The sequence below is a fragment of the Andrographis paniculata genome, unplaced genomic scaffold, assembly GCF_009805555.1.
Source record: "Andrographis paniculata isolate CXL003 unplaced genomic scaffold, ASM980555v1 Contig64END, whole genome shotgun sequence".
Classification (NCBI taxonomy): domain Eukaryota; kingdom Viridiplantae; phylum Streptophyta; class Magnoliopsida; order Lamiales; family Acanthaceae; genus Andrographis; species Andrographis paniculata.
The window spans coordinates 2,021,692-2,044,569 of record NW_026137600.1 but is presented as its reverse complement, the minus strand read 5'-3'; the positions used below and the strand labels follow the sequence as shown (position 1 = coordinate 2,044,569).

General features: G+C 26.0%; 1 protein-coding gene across 1 annotated transcript; it reads left to right on the top strand.

Annotated features, from left to right (window-relative positions):
- Positions 1–11,492: 11,492 nt before the first annotated feature.
- LOC127261917 (HMG-Y-related protein B-like) lies at positions 11,493–12,797 on the top strand. The gene is made up of 2 exons (XM_051290356.1): positions 11,493–11,718; positions 11,908–12,797. The coding sequence occupies exons 1-2, from the start codon at positions 11,644–11,646 to the stop codon at positions 12,403–12,405; spliced, it is 573 nt and encodes a 190-aa protein (XP_051146313.1). The 5' UTR covers positions 11,493–11,643; the 3' UTR covers positions 12,406–12,797.
- The last annotated feature ends 10,081 nt before the right edge of the window (positions 12,798–22,878 follow it).

The window sequence follows — 22,878 nt, the reverse complement described above, 5'->3', positions numbered from 1 at the left end:
CCAAATTATTACCCGCGGTTAGGATATAAGCAAAACAACAATTTTTTTAATATTTTAAATTTAAACTTTTACCATTCAATTGCATTAATACGCAATACCCCCTTCTCAATTGGTACCTCCAAATGCCAATTTAATTTTCAAACCCTAGTTTCAAAATAAAATTGGGGATTTTTATTAGTTCAATCGAGATTTCAAAAGTTGACTCCAAACCATTTAGTTAACACTACATAGATCGAACACAAACCATTTGCAATCAATTCAACCCAAAAAAATCGACAATAACCATGAACACGCCTTAAAAATTGATTTTGATGAAGAAACCATAAAAAAAAAAAAGCTTAAGAAGAAGAAAATTATGCTTAAGAGAGTCTAGAATCGACAAAGGATCAAAGTTTAGAAAATTGATTTTCAATAGAATGAGTTGATGCTTAAGCTCCCATGAACTCTCCATAATGTTGAAAAATGAAAGAGAAAAATGAGGTTTGGAAGAGGGGTTAATTCGTCAAAACATTAAAAATATTTTTAAAAAATATATATTTGACTGTATGGTTGACCGTACGATATGAACAACAAGACACTATTCAAGCTATAACTTGTTCATCAGACCTCCGATTGACCACTTGTTTGCAGAAATAGATAACTAACACAAAATACTATTCATCTGCACACTATCAGCTCAATTGATTTTATAAATAATTTATGATGACTTTTTAAGTCGACAATTATGACACAAGTTCTCATACGGGTATCTTTATACTCAAATGGACATAGCTCTTTTTGTTTGATGTCCAACCGACTCTTTGTCAGCGGAATTGGAAAGGTGATTTAAATACCTATTTAATGACACCAAATATGACAAAGACTCGAAAGTCTACATCCGTTCAAATTGAACATATTTCAAATAAGGTTGAAAATGATCGAATATATTAACTCTAGAGTTCTTTCAGTAGGGCTCCTGAAAAAGAATGTGCACATTGTTGACATGAGTAGTTTATTTAATCCATTTAATTACTATTCAATCTTGGATGGCCTAGCACCGATTCATCCACGGGAGTTCGTTAGAGCAAGCACGTTTAACTTTAAAGTTCTATCAGTAGGGCTCCCGAAAAAAATATGCACATTATTGACATGAGTAGTCTATTTAATCTATTTAATTATTATTAAATCTCGGATGGCCTGGTACCGGCTCATCCACGGGAGTTTGCCTAGCACCGGCCCAACTCCGAGGGTATTACAATAATGCTCCAATGTCAACCACCCATTCATCCTCCATGTTGTATACAACCATTATCAGTGTATACTGAACCTCTTTTGTTGTCATTATATGGGGCGCGTTAGACTCCGCATTTTCTCCTTCTTTGGTTTCTTGCATTTCGATTAGTAGTGTCCAAGCTTTCTGCAATTCCATCATTTTACCCGGGACATGTCGTTGGATTTTTCTCATAACTTGGACCTTATGCATGTTGACTTGTTCCAGTATTTGCTTCTTTTTCTAGTCAAGAGTGTTAAATTGGTCCCATTGGGTTCAAATTTTCTTCTAATCTCTTCGTTCAAAATCAGGCCCTAAATGTTATCAATTTTCATTGGTATGGTTCCATTTGTTGAACTCACCGTTGTCATTGTCAGGTTCCAACTTTCCGGTAGAGAGAATAGTAGAAACATTGCTTTCATTTCACCATCCAATTCAAATTTTATCGTTGTCAATTCCTAGGTGATCTGATTGAACTCACCAGGTGCATAAACAATTGTGTACTCTCCAATATTCTTAGATTGCACCGCTTGTGAATCAAATATACTTTATTTGTTGCTATTGGTTTCTCTTACATATCAACAAAAATTTTCAGCATCTCGTTGGTGGTTTTGGCCCGATTTGTGTTAAACACAATGTCTCAGCTCAAGGTTAGTCGGATTATGCTCATAGACCATCTGTCAACTCGAGCAAACTCATCATCTTTCATAGTCTCGGGCTTACCTATCAGTACAACATTCAATTCTTGGGTGTAGAGTACATCCTCAATATGCACATATCAAAACTCATAGTCATGGCCATTGAAATTATCGATTTAGGGCTTGTCACTTTACATGTTAATCTGGATTTGATACCAGTTGTTGGGATCGAACGAAACCAAAGTACACACTCAAAGTATAGTTTGGAACACAACACATATTATGAACAAGAAAATGAAAGCACAAAAAATTTTGTTTACCCAGTTTGGTATTATTATCTACGTTGAGGCAACCAAGCCATGACATACTAACAATAGAGAAGAAGACAATTACAATGATTACTCTTGACTATCAAAACTTCAACATGTTGAACTACACTTTGCTTGGGTATGGCTCTTGCATTGAAATAAGAATTTCAAGAATGTATTTATAGGCAAACACAGCATAATTCCCGATAAAACCATATGTCTAAAATTGTTCGATTGTTTATTGTCAAATTCGAGGCTATGGAACCTCAATTTCAAGCCACAATTAAGTCATGATTAAGGCATATAAATTCGTATTCTTATTAATTCTTCATTTCACGTCACAATTAAGCCATGATTAAGATACATAAATTTATTTTGTTATGAATTCTTCATTTCAAGCCACAATTAAACCATGATTAATCCACATAAATTCGTTACATTTTACTCTTTCTTGACAAATAGTAAATATGAGGATAAAAAATTACTCAGCAAATAAAATACATTCTCCATTTAGAATCCATTTGTACGTGTTTTGCTATTTTGTTTGTTTAAAATCAATCTTTTTTTTTTTTATAAAAAAAAAACTATGGTTCTAAAGAAATCTCTAAAAAATAATATTTTAATTATTGTTATAATAATATTCACTACAAGAAAAAATCATTTTTGTAACAAAATTTTTTTGTCTCTAAATCTACTTTTTCCGTTACTAATGATATTAGAGACGGAATTATGAATGGAATTATGTTAGCTACGTGAACATTATGAACGGAATTCCGTTACAAATATATTATTTTTTTGTAGTGATTATTATTTTATTTTATTTATGTGATTCAGTGATATATATATGTACATTCATTTATCTATTCTCCTATACAAAGATGGATAAACTTACCGAAAATATCAAAATATTGATTTATCGTACCGTACTGTACCAAAATATTGAAATCTTCGGTACAATATCGGTATAAATTTTTAAAAATCATTATTTCAGTATTATACTATACCGATAATATTTTAATTAAATAATTATTTTTTATTTTTAAAAAACCTAATGCAACCCAACTTCCAGAACCCTTACTCCATTTCTTTCCCCCCACTTTCCAGCAGTCCAGCTCCAACCGCAACTTCATTTCCTCCCCACTCTCCAACCCAGTCCAACGGTTCAGCCACAGCTGCACCTCACCGCACGACGAGTCGGCGATTCATGCACGCCAGCGGCCAGACCATAAGTTTTTCCGCCAGCCGTCCATCCGTCGTCTGTTATCCGTTAGCCGTTTGCAGCCCGCCCACCTCGCCGGACCCGCCTGCCTCGTCAGTCGTCTTTGTAAGTTAACAGCATTTTGGATTTTTTTTTAATTTGATTTTTTATGTTAAAATTTTTGCTTCATATCGATTTTTTTAATTCTAATTTGTGTTCTTTAATCTAATTTAACCGCTTCTTTTGGATATTTTTAATGTTATAAAATAAAATAGAATTCGAACAATATTTCTTTCAGTTACGATCAACAAAAATTCTTTTTAAGACCCATTGAATGAACCATCCGAATATCTAAAGAATGACAAAGGAATTGTGAACCCCAAATTATGGTCGAATACTCGAACGTGGATTTTTACAATGTTTTGAGGCTGAAATTTACGAAGTTTCGAAGATATTTTGTCTGTTATTATTATTTTTTTTTCAGATATTTGATTATGGTCGAATGTGGATTTTATATGGAATGGCCGAATAGGATTGATTTGTGGTGTTTGGAATGAAATTGTCGATTGTGTTTGGAATTACCGAATGAGATTGTGGTGATGGGATTGATTTATGATATGATATTGGGAAGATATTTTGCTTTTTTTTTTTTTTTTTTCAATTATTTGATTGTATTGATTAGTTATATTTTAAGATTGTTTATATATTGTTTAGGATAAAAATTCATTTTTTTATGATAAATTTCGGTTATAAATATTAGTACTGTACCGAAACTTTCGATATACCAAAAATTTTGGTACAGTTATATTTTTTAATATACCATTTCGATACGGTATACCATACCAAACCATCCCTAGTACTATATACATATAAAATATTAATATTTTAAAATTTATGTGTGAAAAATAAATAAATAAATTGATCATACAAATGGAAAGAGTATTAAAATTTTAAATGAATTGAAATGCAAATAATACAATTAAAATGCAAGGAAAAATATAAGTTGAAAGTGAAAGAAAATACTAAAGTCAAATAAAATGAAAAAAAAAAAAAACTATAAGAATTGTCTATGATATATGTGCTTATGTTATGTTGCTTTTATTCTAAAAAATGGAATCTATCCATTTATCATTTATTCTAAAAAAAATGGAATCTATACGTGAAAAACAATATACAAAAAATGTTTGGAATTTTTCTGACAATATTTTTTATTTTGTCTTATGTTGTTTTATTCAAAAAAACAAAAAAAAAAAAGTCTATTTATTCACCACTTATCTGCATAATTCGATTTTCTTTCTCCACCAGTGGATAAGTGAATTAAAACTAAGAAAAAAAAAATCATTAGGAATTGTTTGAAGTATTTGTGAGCTTGTCGGAAAATAAAATTAAAAGTAAAAATAATAGTAATAACTGTTTCAAATATTTTTGAGTATATTTTTCATTTTGTCTGTATATTGGTTTTTTTTTTTTTTCTAAAAAGTAGATAGTCTATTCATTCATAAGTTATTCCCATAATTTAATTTTGTTCCCACGTGTGGATAGGTTTTAACTCATTTTTTATCGAGTCTCCACTGGGTCATTATTATATTCTTGGATCTTTTTGGAAGAAAAAAAAATAACATACAGACAAACTGAAAAGCATATTACAAACATAGGTTCTTTGACCAGACCTGATCTTCTCTTAATTTGGGTTTATTGGATTCCTTTGATCTAAGGAATGTGATACATTTTTTTGGGCGGTCGTGTGTTTTGACAGCTGATTTAATTTTCATAAAAAAGTCTTTTTGATCTGATCTTCAATCTTTTGTCTTATTGAGTTTTCTTTATACTGATTTTATTTTATTTTTATATGCTGATCTCACAGTCACAATTAAGCCACGACTAAGGTACATAAATTTATTTTGTTATGAATTCTTCATTTCAAGCCACAATTAAATAATGATTAATCCACACAAATTCATTACATCTTACTTTTCCTTGAAAAATAATACTTACAAGGGGAAGTAATTACTTAGCAAATAAAATACATTCTCCAATGTGGAATCAATTTGTATGTTTTGCTATTTTGTTTGTTTGAAATAGATCTTCTTCTTCTTTTTAACTATGGTCCTAAAGAAATTTTTAAAAAATAACATTTTAATTATTATTATTATAACAATATTATTATTTTATGTTATTTTATTTATGTGATTTAGGGATATATTTGTACATTCATTTATCTATTGAACTATATACATATAAAATATTAATATTTTAAAATTTATGAGTTAAAAATAAATGAATAGATTGATCATAGGAATGGAAAAAGTATTAAAAATGTAAATGAATTGAAATACAGGAAAAAAATATAAATTGAAAATGAAGAAAATGCTAAAAATAGATATAACACAAAGAAAAAAAAAAACTATAATACTTGTTTAGGATATCTCACTTGTATTATGTTGCTTTTATTTTAAAAAGTGGAATCTATCCGGTCATCATTTAGTTTTACTACGTGAAGAACAATAAGAATTGTTTGGAATTTTTTTTGACAATATATATATATATATATTTTGTCTTATGTTGTTTCATTAGAAAAAAAAAAAAAAAAAAAAGGGAGTCATTTATCTCCATAATTCGATGTTATCTTTCCACTTGTGGATAAGTGCATGAAAATAAAATTAAAAGTAAGAAAAAAAACCATTATGAATTGTTTAAAATGTTTGTGAGCTTGTCTGAATGTTGTAATTATTTCAAGAACTGAAGAGTTTATTAATCAATTATATTTACAATTTTTATTTTTTCTCTCAGCACGTAGATAAGTGTAAAAAAATAAAATAAATCTCTCCACGTGTAGATAAGTGTAGAAAAATAAAATAAAAAGTAAAAATAATAGTAATAATTGTTTTGGATGTTTCTGAATATATTTTTCATTTGTCTGTATGTTGTTTTTTTTTTCCTAAAAGGTAAATAATTTATTAATTCATCAGTTATTTTCAGTTTATCAATCAGTTAGTCTCTAGCATGGATCACCTGTTCGGGGGCTTTCCGGTCCCCCTATCTATCTATGGGAAGAGGACACATAACAATCTTATTATTTTTTATTTTTATTTTTTAAAATTCATAAATTTTAAAAAATTACACTTTGCCCCGTAATAATTTAGGATTCACACTGATTAATAATTAAACGTTATTCACTCTAAAATCGATTAGGAAATCACAAATCGCCGCGGTCGTCTCTTCTGTCCGTCTGCTGTCGCTGCCGTTGTTGTGCGGTCTTAATCGTTAGTATTTGAGAAATTTAAAAATTCAGTAAAATTTTGGGATTTTTTGCAATTTATATTTGTTGTTTTTGATTTAGGGTTTAGGATTTGTTGTTCTTGGTTCTAATTTAAATACGTGTTTCGGATTTTTCAATTTCGAAAGGATTTTGATTTTGTCGATTTAGGGCTTTTAGGTTTTGTTGATCTTGTGGTAAACTTTGATGTTGTGGCTTTAGTATTGATTCTCAATTGATGTAAAAACTCAAAATAATTCAAGTTCTTTAAATTTTATAAAATATAAAAATTATACACACGTATTTTTACAACAACAAATTTTTAGTAATTTTCTTTGTAATTATAGACATGCTTTCAACTATAATAAATAAACAACAACAGTAACAAAAAATAATAATAATAATAGAGCCTGAAGCAATAAAAAACAAAAAAATAAAAAAGAAATAAATTTGTCGGGATACATGCTTTCTGATCACTTACAGTATGACCGAGTATTTGAAGATTGAAAAAAAAAAAACAAGGTTGGAATAACCGTGAAATTCGAAAGCACCGGGAAAAGTAAATATAAAGACAAGCACCACCGAGTGTGAAACGTTGGCGAAATCGATGATAAATGTTGAATGAAAAGTAAGCTTAATAATACGAACAGAATATCAAAAAAAAAAAAAAGCATTGTAATAGTGGGAGCGCGCAGACATGAGAGGATGAGGGGTTAAAGTGCAAAATAAAAAATTTTGTTTAAAATTAAATAAAAAACATTGACATGGGTCACCCTGGACAGGGGTGACAGACAAACCCTCGAGACAAGTGATCCGATGCTGTTAGTTTCAGTTTATCAATTCATCAGCTATTCCCACAATTTAATTTTGTCTCAGGTTAGGGTAGATTTCAACAAATTTTTATTTACTGAGTGTCCGCTGTGTCATTATTACATTTTTTTGATCTTTCTGCCATAATAGAAAACAACGTACAAACAAATTGAAAAATATACTACAAACATAGATTCCTGGACCTGACCTACATTCTCTTTATTTGGGTTTATTGGATTCGTTGGATCTGAGGAATGTCATCCATCTTTTTGGGGTGGTTGTGTGTTTTGACGGTTGATTTAATTTTAATAAAAAATTATTTTTGATCTAGTCTTTGGTATTTGTCTTATTGAGTTTTCTTTATACTAGTCTTATTTTTTCATACACTGATCTCACAGTTACCATTAAAGCATGATAGGTACATAAATTCATTTTGTTATAAATTCTTCATTTCAAGCCACAATTAAGCAATGATTTATGCACACAAATTTGTTACATTATACTATTCCTTAAAAATAATCCATTTGAAATCAATTTGTATGTTTTGCTATTTTGTTTTTTGAAATGGATCTTTTCTTCTTCTTTTTCTTCTTTTTTTTTTTTTTTTTTTTTAACTATGGTCCCAAAGAAATTTTAAAAAATTATATTTTAATTATTATTATTTTATTTTATTTATGTGATTTCAGGGATATACTTGTACATTCATTTATCTATTGTACTATATACATTTAAAAATATTATTATTTTAAAATTTATGTGCAAAAAATAAATGAATAGATTGATTGTACGAATGAAAAGAGTATTAAAATTTTTAATGAATTGAAATACATAAAAAATATATAAATTGAAAGTGAAAGAAAATGCTAAAAATAGATAAATGGACACAAAAGAAACAAAAAATTACAAAACTTGTTTAGGATATTTATGCTTGTGTTATATTGCTTTTAGTCTAAAAAGTAAAATCTAATCATTCATCATTTAGTTTTACAATTTCATTTTCCTCTTTTTATACGTGAAAAACAATAGAAATTGTTTAAAATTTTCTCGACTGTTCTTTTTTTTTTTGTCTTATATTATTTTATTAAAAAAAAAAATAGGGAATTACTTATCTCCATAATTTGATTATATCTTTCCACATGTGGATAAGTGCATGAAAATAAAATTAAAAGTAAGAAAAAAACTATTAGGAATTGTTTGAAATGTTTGTAAGTTTGTTTGTATGTTATAGTTATTCCAAGAACTGAAAAGTTTATTCATCAATTATCTTTACAATTTATTTTTTCTCTCCACGTGTAGATAAGTGTAGAAAAATATAATAAATCACTTTATCGTGTAGAAAAATAAAATAAAAAGTAAAAAGAATAGTAATAATTGTTTTGGATGTTTATGAATATATTTTTCATTTTATCTGTATGTTTTTTTTTTTTTTTTCAAAAAGTAGACAGTTTATTCATTCATTAGTTATTTTCACAATTTAATTTTTTCCACGTGTTGATAGATTTCAACACATTTTTTATTCAATCTCCACTGTGTCATTATACATTCTGTATCTTTCTGGTAGAATAAAAAACAGCATACAACCAAATTGAAAAACATACTCTTTATTTGAATTTATTGGATTCGTTGAATATAAGGAATGTCATTGATCTTTTTGGGTGGTTGTGTTTTGACTGTTGATTTAATTTTAGTACAAAACTATGTTCTATCGGGTTTTCAGGTTTTGTCTTATTAAATTTTCTTTATATTGGTCTTTATGTTTTCATATACTGATCTCACAGTTACAATTAAGCCATGATTAAAGTACATAAATTCATTTATTATAAATTCTCCATTTTAAACCACAATTAAACAATGATTAATCCACATAAATTCGTTATATTTTACTTTTCCTTGACAAATAGTAATTATGAGGAGAAGAAATTACTTAGCAAATAAAAAAGATTCTCCATCTAAAATCAATTTGTATGTTTTGCTATTTTGTTTGTTTGAAATGGATCTTCTTCTTCTTTTTTAAAATTTGGTCCTAAAAAAAATTCTAAAAATGACATTTTAATTATTATTATAACAATATTATTTTATTTTATTTACGTGATTTAGGGATATTCTTGTACATTAATTTATCTATTGTACTATATATATATTGTTAATATTTTAAAATTTATGTACGAAAAATAAATGAATAGATCGATCATAAAAATGGAAAGAGTATTAAAAATGTAAATAAATTGAAATACAGAGAAAAAATATAAATTGAAAGTGAAAGAAAATGCTAAAAATAGAAACACACGGAAAAAAAAAAAAAAAAAAAAAAAAGAATATAAAACTTGTTTAGGATATCTTTACTTGTGTTATGTTGTTTTTATTCTAAAAGGTGGAATCTACTCATTCATTATTTAGTTCTATAATTTCATTTTTCTCTCTTTATACTTGAAAAATAATAGGAATTGTTTGAAAGTTTTTTGATAGTATATATATATATTTTTGTGCTATGTTATTTTATTAAAAATAAATTAGAGAGTCACTTTATCTTCATAATTCAGTTTCATCTTTCCACGCGTGGATAAGTGCTTGTATGTATGTTGTAGTTATTCAAAAAATTGAGGAGTTTATTCGCCAATTATCTTTATAATTTTATTTTTTTCTCTCCGCGTGTAGGTAAATGTAGAGAAATAAATAAATCTCTCAACGTGTAGATAACTTCTGTAGAAAAATAAAATAAAAAGTAAAAAGAATAATAGCTGTTTTGGATGTTTCTGAATATATTTTAGTATATTTTTCATTTTGTCTGTGTGTTGTTTTTTTTTTATTATTAAAAGTAGACCGTCTATCCATTATCAGTTATTCCCACAATTTAATTTTGTCTTCACATTTGGATAGATTTCAACATATTTTTGGATATTTCTGGATAAACAGACAAACTGAAAAACATACTACAAATATAGGCTTTTTGACCTAACCTGACATTCTCATGATCTTGGTTTATTGGATTAGTTAGACCTAAGGAATGCCATCCATCTTTTTGGATGGTCGCATGTTTTAACTGCTGATTTAATTTTAATAAAAGACTATTTCTGATCAGATCTTTCGTTTTTGTCTTATTAAATTTTCTTCGTACTAATTTTATTTTTCCATAGACTGATCTCACAATCACAATATCATTATATGACCAGACATAATAAACATTTGATTTTGAGCATACCACCTATAATTTAGATTATATTCAAGTAGACCTGTTATTTTTACAAAAAGATATAATAAGTATAATTTTTTATTTTTACATAACTAACCACAATAACTTGTTTCGAAATATATTTTTTTATTTTTATAAAAATCAAGTAATACTCTGTGTTGATTTTATATATATATATATATCATCTTATACTTCATTTTATTATTATATATTTGTAGTTTAAATATTGGATTGATAATTGAAATTTAATTTTTATTGTTTGATTAAAAAATATAACAATTTTTTTTAAAAATATTTTTAATAAATTATTTTGTATATCATTAAAAAACAATTATACGAAATATATAGATAAAAAAATGTAATTTTATTTTTCAAAAGTCCATAAAATTCAAATCTAATCCATATTGTTAAAAACAAATAAAAATTGGTGAGGTTGGGTGGGAGAAATATTCGAAGGTGGGCTGAAATCAAAATTTGAAATTCATATTTCATTCCCTAATAAAAGAACAAAAAATAATAATAATAATAATAATAATAATAATTCATTAAATTTAATAGGCACTAGAAATGAATAAATATTTATTTAATCCGATCTGATGAGAGGCTCCCCATTCGAATTTTGTTGCAGTAAATTTTTTAAAGAGAAGAATAGCACATCCACGTCATCAATCCGCGGGACGTACTCAGAGCGAATTACGTCCCTCCGATCGCCCCCCGGTGGCGAATCCCCAGCCGTCGATTCAAACCCATCAACGCTCAATCCTGTCTGCTCCGCCTCTGTCCCGCTGTCTGTTTCTTTTTCCAATTAATTAATTATTTCTTTTTCCCATTTCTGTATAACCCTTTTATATCCCTTCCCTTCTCCTATTCCTCCCACCCCATTTTTCTCGCCTTCGATTCAGTCGCCACTGTCTTCTTCTTCACGAATTTGCAGGAATTCTGCCGCTGGACTGCTCGCCGATCGATTAGGTTGCAGAGGATTCGCAGCGCGGCCATGGCGAGTGAAGAATTTCAGTCTAATCTTCAGAATCTGGCTCAGCCGCCGGCGCCTTTGCCGCAGTATCCCGAGGTAGGAAATGTAGCTCGGATTGTTCGAATCTGCTTTGATTTCGTTAAAATCGGTTTAATTGAACCTAATTTATGGCTGTTTGCGCAATTTCTCGTTGCTGCGATATTCTTCGATTCAGCTGAACTTTTTTTTTTTCGATTAGGTTTCTGAAATCTGGATTTTATTTTTTTTTGAATTTGTGCTGCACAGATGATTATGGGAGCAATCGAGGCGTTGAACGAGAAGAACGGATCGAACAAATCGGCGATCTCGAAGCACATCGAAGCGACCTACGGGAATCTCCCGCCGGCGCACTCGACGCTGCTTACGCATCACCTCAACAGAATGAAGTCGGCGGGGCAGCTCGTTTTCCTCAAGAACAACTACATGAAGCCGGACCCCGACGCGCCGCCGCGCCGCGGCCGTGGGCGTCCGCCGAAGCCTAAAACTCATCAGCCGCCGGGGGTTGTCGCGGCGTCGCCCCGACCCCGCGGACGTCCCCCAAAGCCTCGAGATCCAAATTCAGCTCCACCTCCGGCGAAGCCAAAGGCTACAAGTAATGTCTCAGGGAGGAAACGCGGCCGCCCTCCGAAGTCGGCGGCGGCGGCGGCGCCGGCAGCACCGCCGCCGGCTAGTGGAGGACCGCCGCGCGGACGGGGGAGGCCGCCGAAGGTGAAAGCTAGCGCGACGGCTCCGGTGGGGGCTTAAGGGAAGGAATTAGATTAGGCCATTGAGTGAAGCTTATTAGGGAGTTTAGTGCTAATTTTATGTGGTTGGTCTTCTTCTTCATCTTCTTCTTCCTTCTATATTTATCTATGAATCATTATCCTTACCCTTAATTGGTCTTTTCTTTGAGTTGATTTTAATGGAGGAGGGAGTTCTTGGTGTTGGTGGTGGCGGTGGTGGTGGCGGTGGTGATGGCAAGTTAGTATATGATGATGATGATGATGATTGGTGTAGTTGATTTCAATGGAGGAGGCTACTGTACTGCTGCTGCCATTGCCATAGCCATAGCCATAGCCATAGCAAGTTTATGATTGTTGTAACTTTGTTGTAAATTTAATGTCTGAAATGACTTGGGATTCTCTCTCTCTTTGTCACTCACTCTCTCTCTCTCTCTCTCTCTCTCTTACTGTGTGCAAAGAACAAAAAGAAAGTTATTTGGTTGGGCTGTTTGAATGGTTCTTTACTTTTACTCTTCATCTTCTTCTTCCTCCATTTTTGTTTTATAGTAATCAAACTTTATGAAAGTTATTTTAGCTGTTATTGCAGTGCTGGGCTTAGCTATTTCAGTGCTTTATGCTTTTTCTTGTAGAAAATACAAATCAGTTTGAGGGTTGGATAGCTCATTCTTTGCAAGGTGGAATATTTTGAATTTGTAGTAAATTCAAGATGTACTTATTTATTAGTATTTTTCTTTTGTATAAATAGATTAAGATCTACTTTAGATATAAGAATTTATGAGACAACTTAAGAGAAATATAAGTAATGAATAATTAAGAAGTATACTATTAAAAATAATTATAATATAATATAAAAAAATTATAAATTAAAATAATTAAATATTTTAATTAATGTTAGTAAATTTCACAAAATAAACAAATCTGTATTTGAATAGCTTAGAATTTCATGATTGAAGATGAGTGGAAAAAAATTCTGAAATTCAATTTATATGTATTGTTATTTTGTTTGTTTGAAATCAATATACTCCCTCTGTCCCGTTAGAAGGGTGGCGTTTGCTTTTTGCCGTAGATTTTTGAATATTAGTATTATATTAAATTATAGTAAAAAAGACAATATGAAGTAATATAAAAGTAACAAAGTATTTATTATGTGAAGTAGGTAGTACAGTTACTAAATTAAGAAATAGTAACTTTATGTTGAGACGGACGAAAATGAAAAATGGTAACCTTTAATGGGACGGAAGGAATATATTTTTTATTAATTGTGATTCTAAAGAGATTTAAAAAGAAAACTTATTAGTATTATTATTACAATAATATTATTAATTTTATTAATTAATTTATTTGATTCAAAGATGTAATTTTACATTCATTTATTTATTTATGTATTTTACTATGTATATATAATGTTAATATTTTTAAATTTACATGAAAAAAAAAAGAAATAAAATTAGTCATATGAATGGAAGGAATATTATAATTTTAAATTAATTTTAATTTAAATAATATAAAAAATGGAGGTAGTTGTATAAATCGAAAGTGAAAAAAAGTGCTAACAAAACATAAAATGGAAAGCAAAAAAATAAAAGAAAATAAAATAATTATAGGAATTATTTTTGGGATGTTATATCATTTATTTTGTTTGTATATTGTTTTTATTTAAAAAAAATGAGGATGTATCTATTCATCAACTATATTTACAATTCTGCTTTCAACTCTCCACATGTCAGTGCTGAAAAATAAAATAAATAAAAATTAATAAAAATTATTCAAAATGTTTCTGACTATTTTTATTTTTCATTATATCTATATGATATTTTTATTTCAAAAAATTAAAATATTCATTTATCAATTATCTTCACAGTTCAATTTTCTCTCTTGGCACACATAAATTAATAAATAGAAAAACAAGAAAAATAAGTATAAATTGTTTGAAATGTTTTTAGTGTAATTTTCATTTTTGTCCGTTATGTTGTTTTTTAAAAAATTGTGAGTCTGTCTATCAGTTATCTCCACAATTTAATTTTCTATATTCACGTATTGATAAGTGCAGTAAAATAAAATGGAAAGTAAAAAAAATGACCAATAAGAATTCTTTTGGATGTTTCTGTATATTTTTTATTATATCTGTATATTGTTTTTACTCCAGAAAATATGGAGACTATTCATCCATAATTATCTTCACAGTTCCAAAATTTAATTTTATCCCAGGTGCATATAAAATGAAAAATTAAAAAAAAAATCAGAAAGAAATTATTTTGGATATTTCTGTGTGTGTTTTTAATCTGTCTGTATGTTGCTTTTATTCCAAAAGGTAAGGAGATTATCTATTTATTAATTATTTTTACGGTTTTATTTTTCATTGTCTGTATACTGTTTTCATTCCAAAAAAATAGGGAGACTATTCATTCTTCAATTATCTTCATAATTCCAAAATTTAACTTTCTTTCTTCGACATGTTGATAAGTAAAGGAAAATAAATAAAATTAAAAATGTAAGAAAAAAAAAACCAGTAAGAAATTGTTTTGGATGTTTCTGTGTGTGTTTTTAATTTTGTCTGTATATTGTTTTTATTCCAACAGGCAATGATCAGACTGTCCACTCATCAATTATCTTTATCGTCTTATTTTTTATTTTGTCTATACGCTGTTTTTATTCCAAAAAGTAGAAAGATTAACCATCCATCAGTTATTTTCATAGTTCCATTTTTTTTGTCTATATTGTTTTAATTTTAAAAGGTACGAAGATTGTCCATTAACCAATTATTCTCACAGTTTCACTTTCTATTCTCACGTGTTGATAGGTTTTAACAAATTTCTTATTGAATCTCCATGTCTCACCTTCATATTTATTGATCTTTAGCTGACAGTCTGTCATGAATTTTTTATTGCAGTCTTTTTGATCTGACTTTATTAGATTTGTTGGGTTTAAAGAATGTAATATATTTTTTTGGATTGTTGTGTGCCTTGAGGGTTTATTTAGCCTTCTCTTGATCTAACTCATTTTATTGTGTGCTTCTCTTGATCCCCTTCTATCATTGTTTTATTGGAATCGAATTTTCTTTTTTTTTCATAGGCCACTAATTGGGTCCTTCCACGAATAATGGAATTTTGGCTCCAATAACAATATTTGTATGCAATATAAATATTGTATGTGTTGTTTTTACTTAGAAAATTTTTAGTTTGCAGAGTAAAAAAATTAGAAAAAAATTACAAGAAAATAAATTTTAGTTTTGATATATAAGGCTTCTTATATAATTTAAGCTATATTCAACTATATATTTTATCTCAGATATATAATATAATTTTTTATTTAGTCACAATATTTTATAGTATAATTTTATAAATTTAATATATCATCCAACATTTTATTTTTTTACATATTATTTTACAATAATATTCTATATTAATATTTTAAATATTATATTGATGATTTAAATTTAAATACAAAATACATAGATAATATTATTTGATTGAATATAATAAATACAATAAATTAATTATCAGCTATTTTTCACATGTATCAATTTTAGTATAATCACGTATAATTAATTAAATAATATAAAAAAACAAATATATCAATAAATATTTATTTTTCTATAAATATCAATTAAAATATAAATATATATAAAGTAACAAACTTAGAATTATTATAAATATATCAATAGAATTATTTTTCTATTTGATTTAAAACGTTTTAGAGAAAGAATTTTATAATAAATAGTAAAAATCCTAAAAATCCTTCAACCAATAGAAGATTGCTACCATATTCCCCTCAATTGAGCACAATATTGTGAAGTACTTTCATTTGAGAAGGTGTCCCCTTCAATTTATATGATGATTTTTCGTAACTCATTCTATATAAATAATAATTTTGCTATTTATATAAGGCTAATGGAAGATAAGTTAAAATTGTTTTATAGATATTGAAGATGGTAGTACTTCCCATCTACAATTTAATTTTATCTCTTAAGTCGTGTTGATAATTATTGGAAATTAAAATTGAAAGTAAGAAAAAATAAATCATTAAGATCTGTTTTGGATATTTGTATGTATTTTTTATTTTGTTTGTATGTTATTTTTATTCTAAAAAATAGGGAGACTATCTATTCATCAATTATCTTCACAGTTTTATTTTTTTTACTGTCTAGATGTCATTTTTATTCCAAAAAGAGATTATTTATTATCAATTATCTCCACAATTCTATTTTTCAATGTCTGTATGTTATTTTTATTAAAAAATACAGGGAGACTATCAATTCATCAATTATCTTCACCGTTTCAATTTTCACTATGTCTATATGTTGTTTTTATTCCAAAGAATAGGAATATTATTCATTCATCAATTATCTCTGCAGTTTCATTTTCTGTCCCTACTTGGATAGATTTTAACATATATTTATTGAATCTCCATTCATATTTTTGGATTTTTAACTCGCAATCATGAGATCTCTGTTGTAGTCTTCCCTTAATATAAGTTTATTTGATTCATTCGGTCTAAGAATGTCATCCATTTGTTTTTGAATTGTTGTGTACTTTTAGTGTTGATTTAATTTTAATAAAAGACTATTTTTTGATCCAACTTCTTTCAACTTTTGTCTTTTGAACTTTCTTTGGGTTAGACTTTTTTTTTATAAGGCCACTGACTTAATTTGGGTCTTTCCACGAATAATGAATTTGGACCAAACAATAATGTTTGTATTCAATATGAATATTGTACTAACTGTTTGTATAATAATAATAATAATAATAATAATAATAAAAATTATAAGATAATAAATTTTAAATTTTGATATATAAGGGTTTGTGTTTAATTTACATTATAGTCAACTATACATTTTATTTTTGCAAGAGATATAATTAATTTTTTTTTTTCATTTTCGAAGGGACTAGCCACAATATTTATACTATAATTTTATAAATTATAAATATCATCCAATATTTTATGTTTTTACATATTTATTTTACAACAATATTTTATATTAATATTTTAAATATTATATTGAAAATTTATATATTTTGTTTTCATTAAAAATATGATAAAAAATTCTTTAAATATTCCTAATAAACTATTTTTATATCATTGAACAATACTTTTATGAAATATATAGATAAAAATATTTAATACTCTATTTGTTCCAACTGAAAATATATTTTTTTTGTTATTTTCGTTCATCTTATTATAAAAATATCTATTTTAAAATTAATCACACGCTAATAATAAAATATTTTTTTATTTTTATATAAATTACAAATATATCATTACAAAGATAATTAATTTATATGTAAAGTATTAAGGTAAAAAAATGTCAAAATCATCTTTTACAGTTTAATGAATTAATAAAATATTCTTATTTTTTAATTTACTGTAATAAGTTATATGTTGTTATATTGTTTGTTTAAAATCAATATACATATTTATTAATTGTGATCCTAGAGAAATTTAAAAGGAAAATTTATGATTATTACAATAATATTATTAATTTATTTGTGTGATTTAGAAATATAATTTTACATTCATTTATGTATTTTACTATGTATATATATAAAATATTAATATTTTAAAATTTATGTGAAAAAATAAATAAATTAATTAATCATATGAAAGAAGGAGTATTAAAACTTTAGATTAATTGGAATGTAAATAATACCATAAGAATTGAGGTAACAATATAAATTGGAAGCGAGAGAAAGTGCTAATAAAAGATAAAATGAAAAGCAGAAAAATAAAAATAAAATAGATTATAAAAATTGTTTGGGATGTTATGTTTTTTATTTTGTCTTTATGTTCTTTTTTTTTTTTTTTTTAATAACATAATAGAAAATATCTACTCATCAACTATATTAATGATTCTGTTTTTCTATCCACTTATGAATATGTGCTTACAAATAAAATAAACATTAATAAACAGTAGAAATTATTTGGAATGTTTCTGACTGTTACTTTTTTTTTTCATTGTGTTTGTATGTTATTTTTATTTAAAAAAATAGAGACATTCATTTATCAATTATCTTCACAATTCAATTTTTTCTCTTTCACTTGTTAATGAGTGCATAAAAATAAAATAATAAGCAAGAAACAAAAAAGTAGAAATTGTTTGGGATGTTTTTCAACGTGATTTTCACTTTGTCTGTATGTTGTTGTTTTTTTTTAAAATAGAGAGTTTATATATCAGTTATCTCGACAATATAATTTTATATCTCCACGCTGTTGATAAATGCAGTAAAATAAAATGGAAGGTAAGAAAAAAAATCAATAAGAGTTGTTTTGAATGCTTTTGTGTGTTTTTTTATTATGTATGTATATTGTTTTTATTCAAAAAATAGGGAGACTATTCATTCATCAATTATCTTTACAGTTTGAAATTTTAATTCTTTCTCCACGTATTGATAAATACTGAAGAATAAAATGAAAACTAAAAAAAATCAGTAAGAAATTGTTTTTGATATTTTTGTTTTTATTTTTAATTATGTCTGTGTGTTGTTTTTGTTCCAAAAAGCAAGGAGATTTATTCATCAATTATCTTTCCACGTGTGTGTCACAAGTGCAAGAAAATATTTTTTTTTTTAAAAAACCAATAAAAAATTGTTTTGGATGTTCGTGTGTGTTTATAATTATGTCTGTATCTTGTTTTTATTCTAAAAGGCAAGGAGATTATCTATTCATCAATTATCTTTATTGTTTTATTTTTCAGTTTGCCTGTATTCAAAAATAGGAAAATTATCAATTCATCAGTTATTTTCATACTTTCATTTTTTCTCTGTTTTTTATTCCAAAAAGTAGAAAGATGGACCATAATCAATTATCTTCGTAATTTTATTTTCTATTATCACGTGTTGATAGGTTTTAACACGTGTTTTTTTTTTTTATTTATTGAATCCCCATCTTTTCACTTTTATATTTTTTTATCTTTAGCTGACAACCCGTCGTGAACTCTTTGTTGTAACATTCTTTTTACTTGACTTTATTAAATTTGTTAGGTCTAAGGAATGCCATTCATTTTTTTATTTTTTTTGGGATTATTATGTGCTTTGAGAATTTATTTAATTTCGATAAAATACTACTTTTCGATTGATCTTTTTCAACCATTGTCTTATTAACTTAATTTGGATACTTCCAAGAATAATAGAATTTTGGCCCCAATAACAATATTTGTATGCAATATGAATATTGTATATTCTGATTTTAAAGGAAAACTTTAAGTTTGAAAGTAAAAAATTTGAAAAAAAATTATAAGAAAATAAGCTTGAGTTTTGATACATAAGGCTTCTTGTATAATTTAGCCTATACTCAACTATATATTTTATTTTTCAAGATATATAATATAATTTTTTATTTCTGCAGGATTAGTCATAATATTTTATAGTACAGTATAATCTTATATATTTAATATATAATCCAATATTTTTATTTTTTAACATATTTATTCTACAGTAATATTCTACATTAATATTTTAATATTATATTGATGATTTAAGTTTAAATATATATTGTTTGATTAAAGATATAATTAAAAATCTTTTAATATTTTTAGTGAGCAATTTTTTTTTTTTTTATATCATTAAGTAATAATTATACAAAATATGTAGATGATATTATTTGATTGACTATAATAAATACAAGAAATTATTCATCATCTATTTTTCACATATAGAGTATCAATTTTAGTATAATCACATTTAATTAATTAAAAAATATAAAAAATTATATATATATCAATAAATATTTAATTTTCTATCATTGCCGATTAAAATATAAATATACAAAAAAAAATTTAAAAATTTAGAATCTACTATATACAATAAAAACTAAACCAAAAAAAAAATAAAAAAAAAAAAAATTTGGCTAACTTCTCAAATGAAAAGTTGCTACAATATTTTCCTCAAGTAAGCAAAATATTGTAGATTACTTTCATTTTGAAAAATAAGGAGACTATCGATTTATCAATTATTTTTATATTTTTATCTTTTTTACTGTCAATATGTTGTTTTTATTCCAAAAAGAAGGGATATTATTTATTATTCAATTATCTCCACATGTCAATTTTTCATTTTGTATGTATATTGTTTATATTCCAGAAAATCGGAAGATTATCAATTCATCAATTATCTTCACAATTTCAATTTTCACTCTATGTATATGTTGTTCTCATTCAAGGAGATTATTCATTCATCAATTATCTTCACAATTTCATTTTCTGTCCTCACGTGGATTGGTTTTAATATATTTTTATTGAATCTTTATTAATACTTTCGAGTGTTCTGTCATGGGCTTTCTGTTGTAGTCTTCTCTTAATATGAGTTTATTTGATTCATTAGGTCTAACGAATGTCATTCATTTTTTTTGAATTGTTGTGTTCTTTGAGTGCTGATTTAATTTTAATAAAAGATTATTTTTCGATCGTATCTCTTTCAATCTTTATCTTATTGAACTTTCTTCTCGCAAGTCCTTTTTTTTTTTTTTTAATTTTTTTATAAGTCACTGACGTAATTTGGGTCCTTCCACGAATAATGAATTTGGAGCCAACAACAATGTTTGTATCCAATATGAATATTGTACTAGTTGTTTGTATAGTAAAAAAAATTATAAGATAACAAATAGTAAGTTTTAATACATAGGCTTCATGTATAATTTACATTATATTTAATTATACATTTTATTTTTCCAAGAGATATAAAACAATTTTTCATTTTTGATGGGATTAGCCACAATATTTATACTATAATTTTATAAATTAAAAATATCATCCAGTATTTTATTATTTTTTTACATATTTATTTTACAACAATATTTTATATTAATCTTTTAAATATTATATTGACGATTTTAATTTAATTTAATTTTTATTTTTTCATAAAAACATATGATAAAAATCTTTAAATATTGTTAATAAACTATTTTTTTATATCATCAAACAATATTATATGAAATATATAGATAAAAATATTTAATACTCCATTCGTTCCAACTGAAAGTATATTTTTTCTTATTATTTTTGTTCATCCTACTAAAATAATAGTATATATATTTTTATTATAGTAAAACTAATTATACACTAATAATAAATATCTTTTAACTTTTACATAAATTACACACATACCATTATACAAATAATTTATTTATCCATAAAGTACCAAGGAAAAAAATATCAAAACTATCTCACACTTCCACTAACTAATAAAATATTATTATTTTTAATTTACAATAAAATTCCAAATAACCTACTTAGATGAGACAAAGAGAGTATTATTTGATTGAATATAATAAATAAAAGAATTAATCTTCAGAATTATTCTATTTTTCATATATATCAATTTTAGTATAATCACATATAACAAATTAAGTATAAATATCAATAAAAATATAATTTTCTATACTTTCAATTAAAATATAAATACATAACAAAATAGGATATACTTATATATATATATATATATAAATAAAAGATATTTGTAAAAATCATCTTAAAAACTGATTTACAATAAAAATAAAAATGACTAAACTTCTCAAATAAAAGGTTGCTATCAGTAAGTCATCATATATATATATATATATATAAATATAATTGGCTATTTATACCTGATCAATTTGAAGATAATTTTAAAATTAATTCATATTGAAGATTGCACTAGTATTTTATCATTCCTAATTTTTAGATTGATAAAATGACATATTTAATAAATCATGCATAACAATTTCATTTTTTTTTTTATTTTTTATATTTATAACTATATAAGACAATTTAGCATATAGGGGTGTTGAGTTTTTTATCTAGATATTTTTATTTTTATTTGTTTTACTTATGTAGGTTGTATTTAATAATAATAGTAGAAAGATGTATATAGTTGATTGAGGTGTGAAATATATTAATATATTGAATTACATAACTGATAATAGAGATATTGAGTGTTAGATCTAGTTTTTATTTTTTTTATTTTTTTTATTTTTTTATTTATGTAGGTTGTGTTTAAGAATAAAGAGTAAAAAGATGTGAATAATTGATTGTGATCAATGTGAAATTGATTAAATATTGATTTATATAATTGATAATAATATTTTTACCATAAAACTCCTTTAGATGCCAAAATAAAAATTAATTTAGATCGGATTAAATTATATTCAACATCATTAGAGACTTAGAGTAGGTTTCTTGAAAATATTTTATTGAGGGAAAACAAGATTTAATTAGATTTTAGTGATAAAAAAAAGAGTAGAGGGTTCATTTTCAAAGCTACAATGATTGGAAATGACTAATTATCCTATTTGAAAAACTTTAGATGAAATATTTCATATAAATACAAGATTAGAATATATAGACATAATTGAGGAATGATGCAAACATCATATAATTAATTCTAAAAGTGGAGAGAAAATTAGGTTATAGAAAAGGATAGAATTGAAAAAGCTATCCAATTGAGTTCGATTTAATTAGGTCAATGTTTTTAAATATTATATATATATATATATATATATTTGAGTTTAAGACATCTCGTCAAAA

What these genes read in the sequence shown, in the direction of transcription:
- LOC127261917 (XM_051290356.1), top strand. Translation starts at nt 11,644, where the DNA reads ATGGCGAGTGAAGAATTTCAGTCTAATCTTCAGAATCTGGCTCAGCCG. An exon ending in CTTTGCCGCAGTATCCCGAG is followed by an intron (nt 11,719 to 11,907) that starts GTAGGAAATGTA and finishes TGTGCTGCACAG; the next exon opens with ATGATTATGGGAGCAATCGA.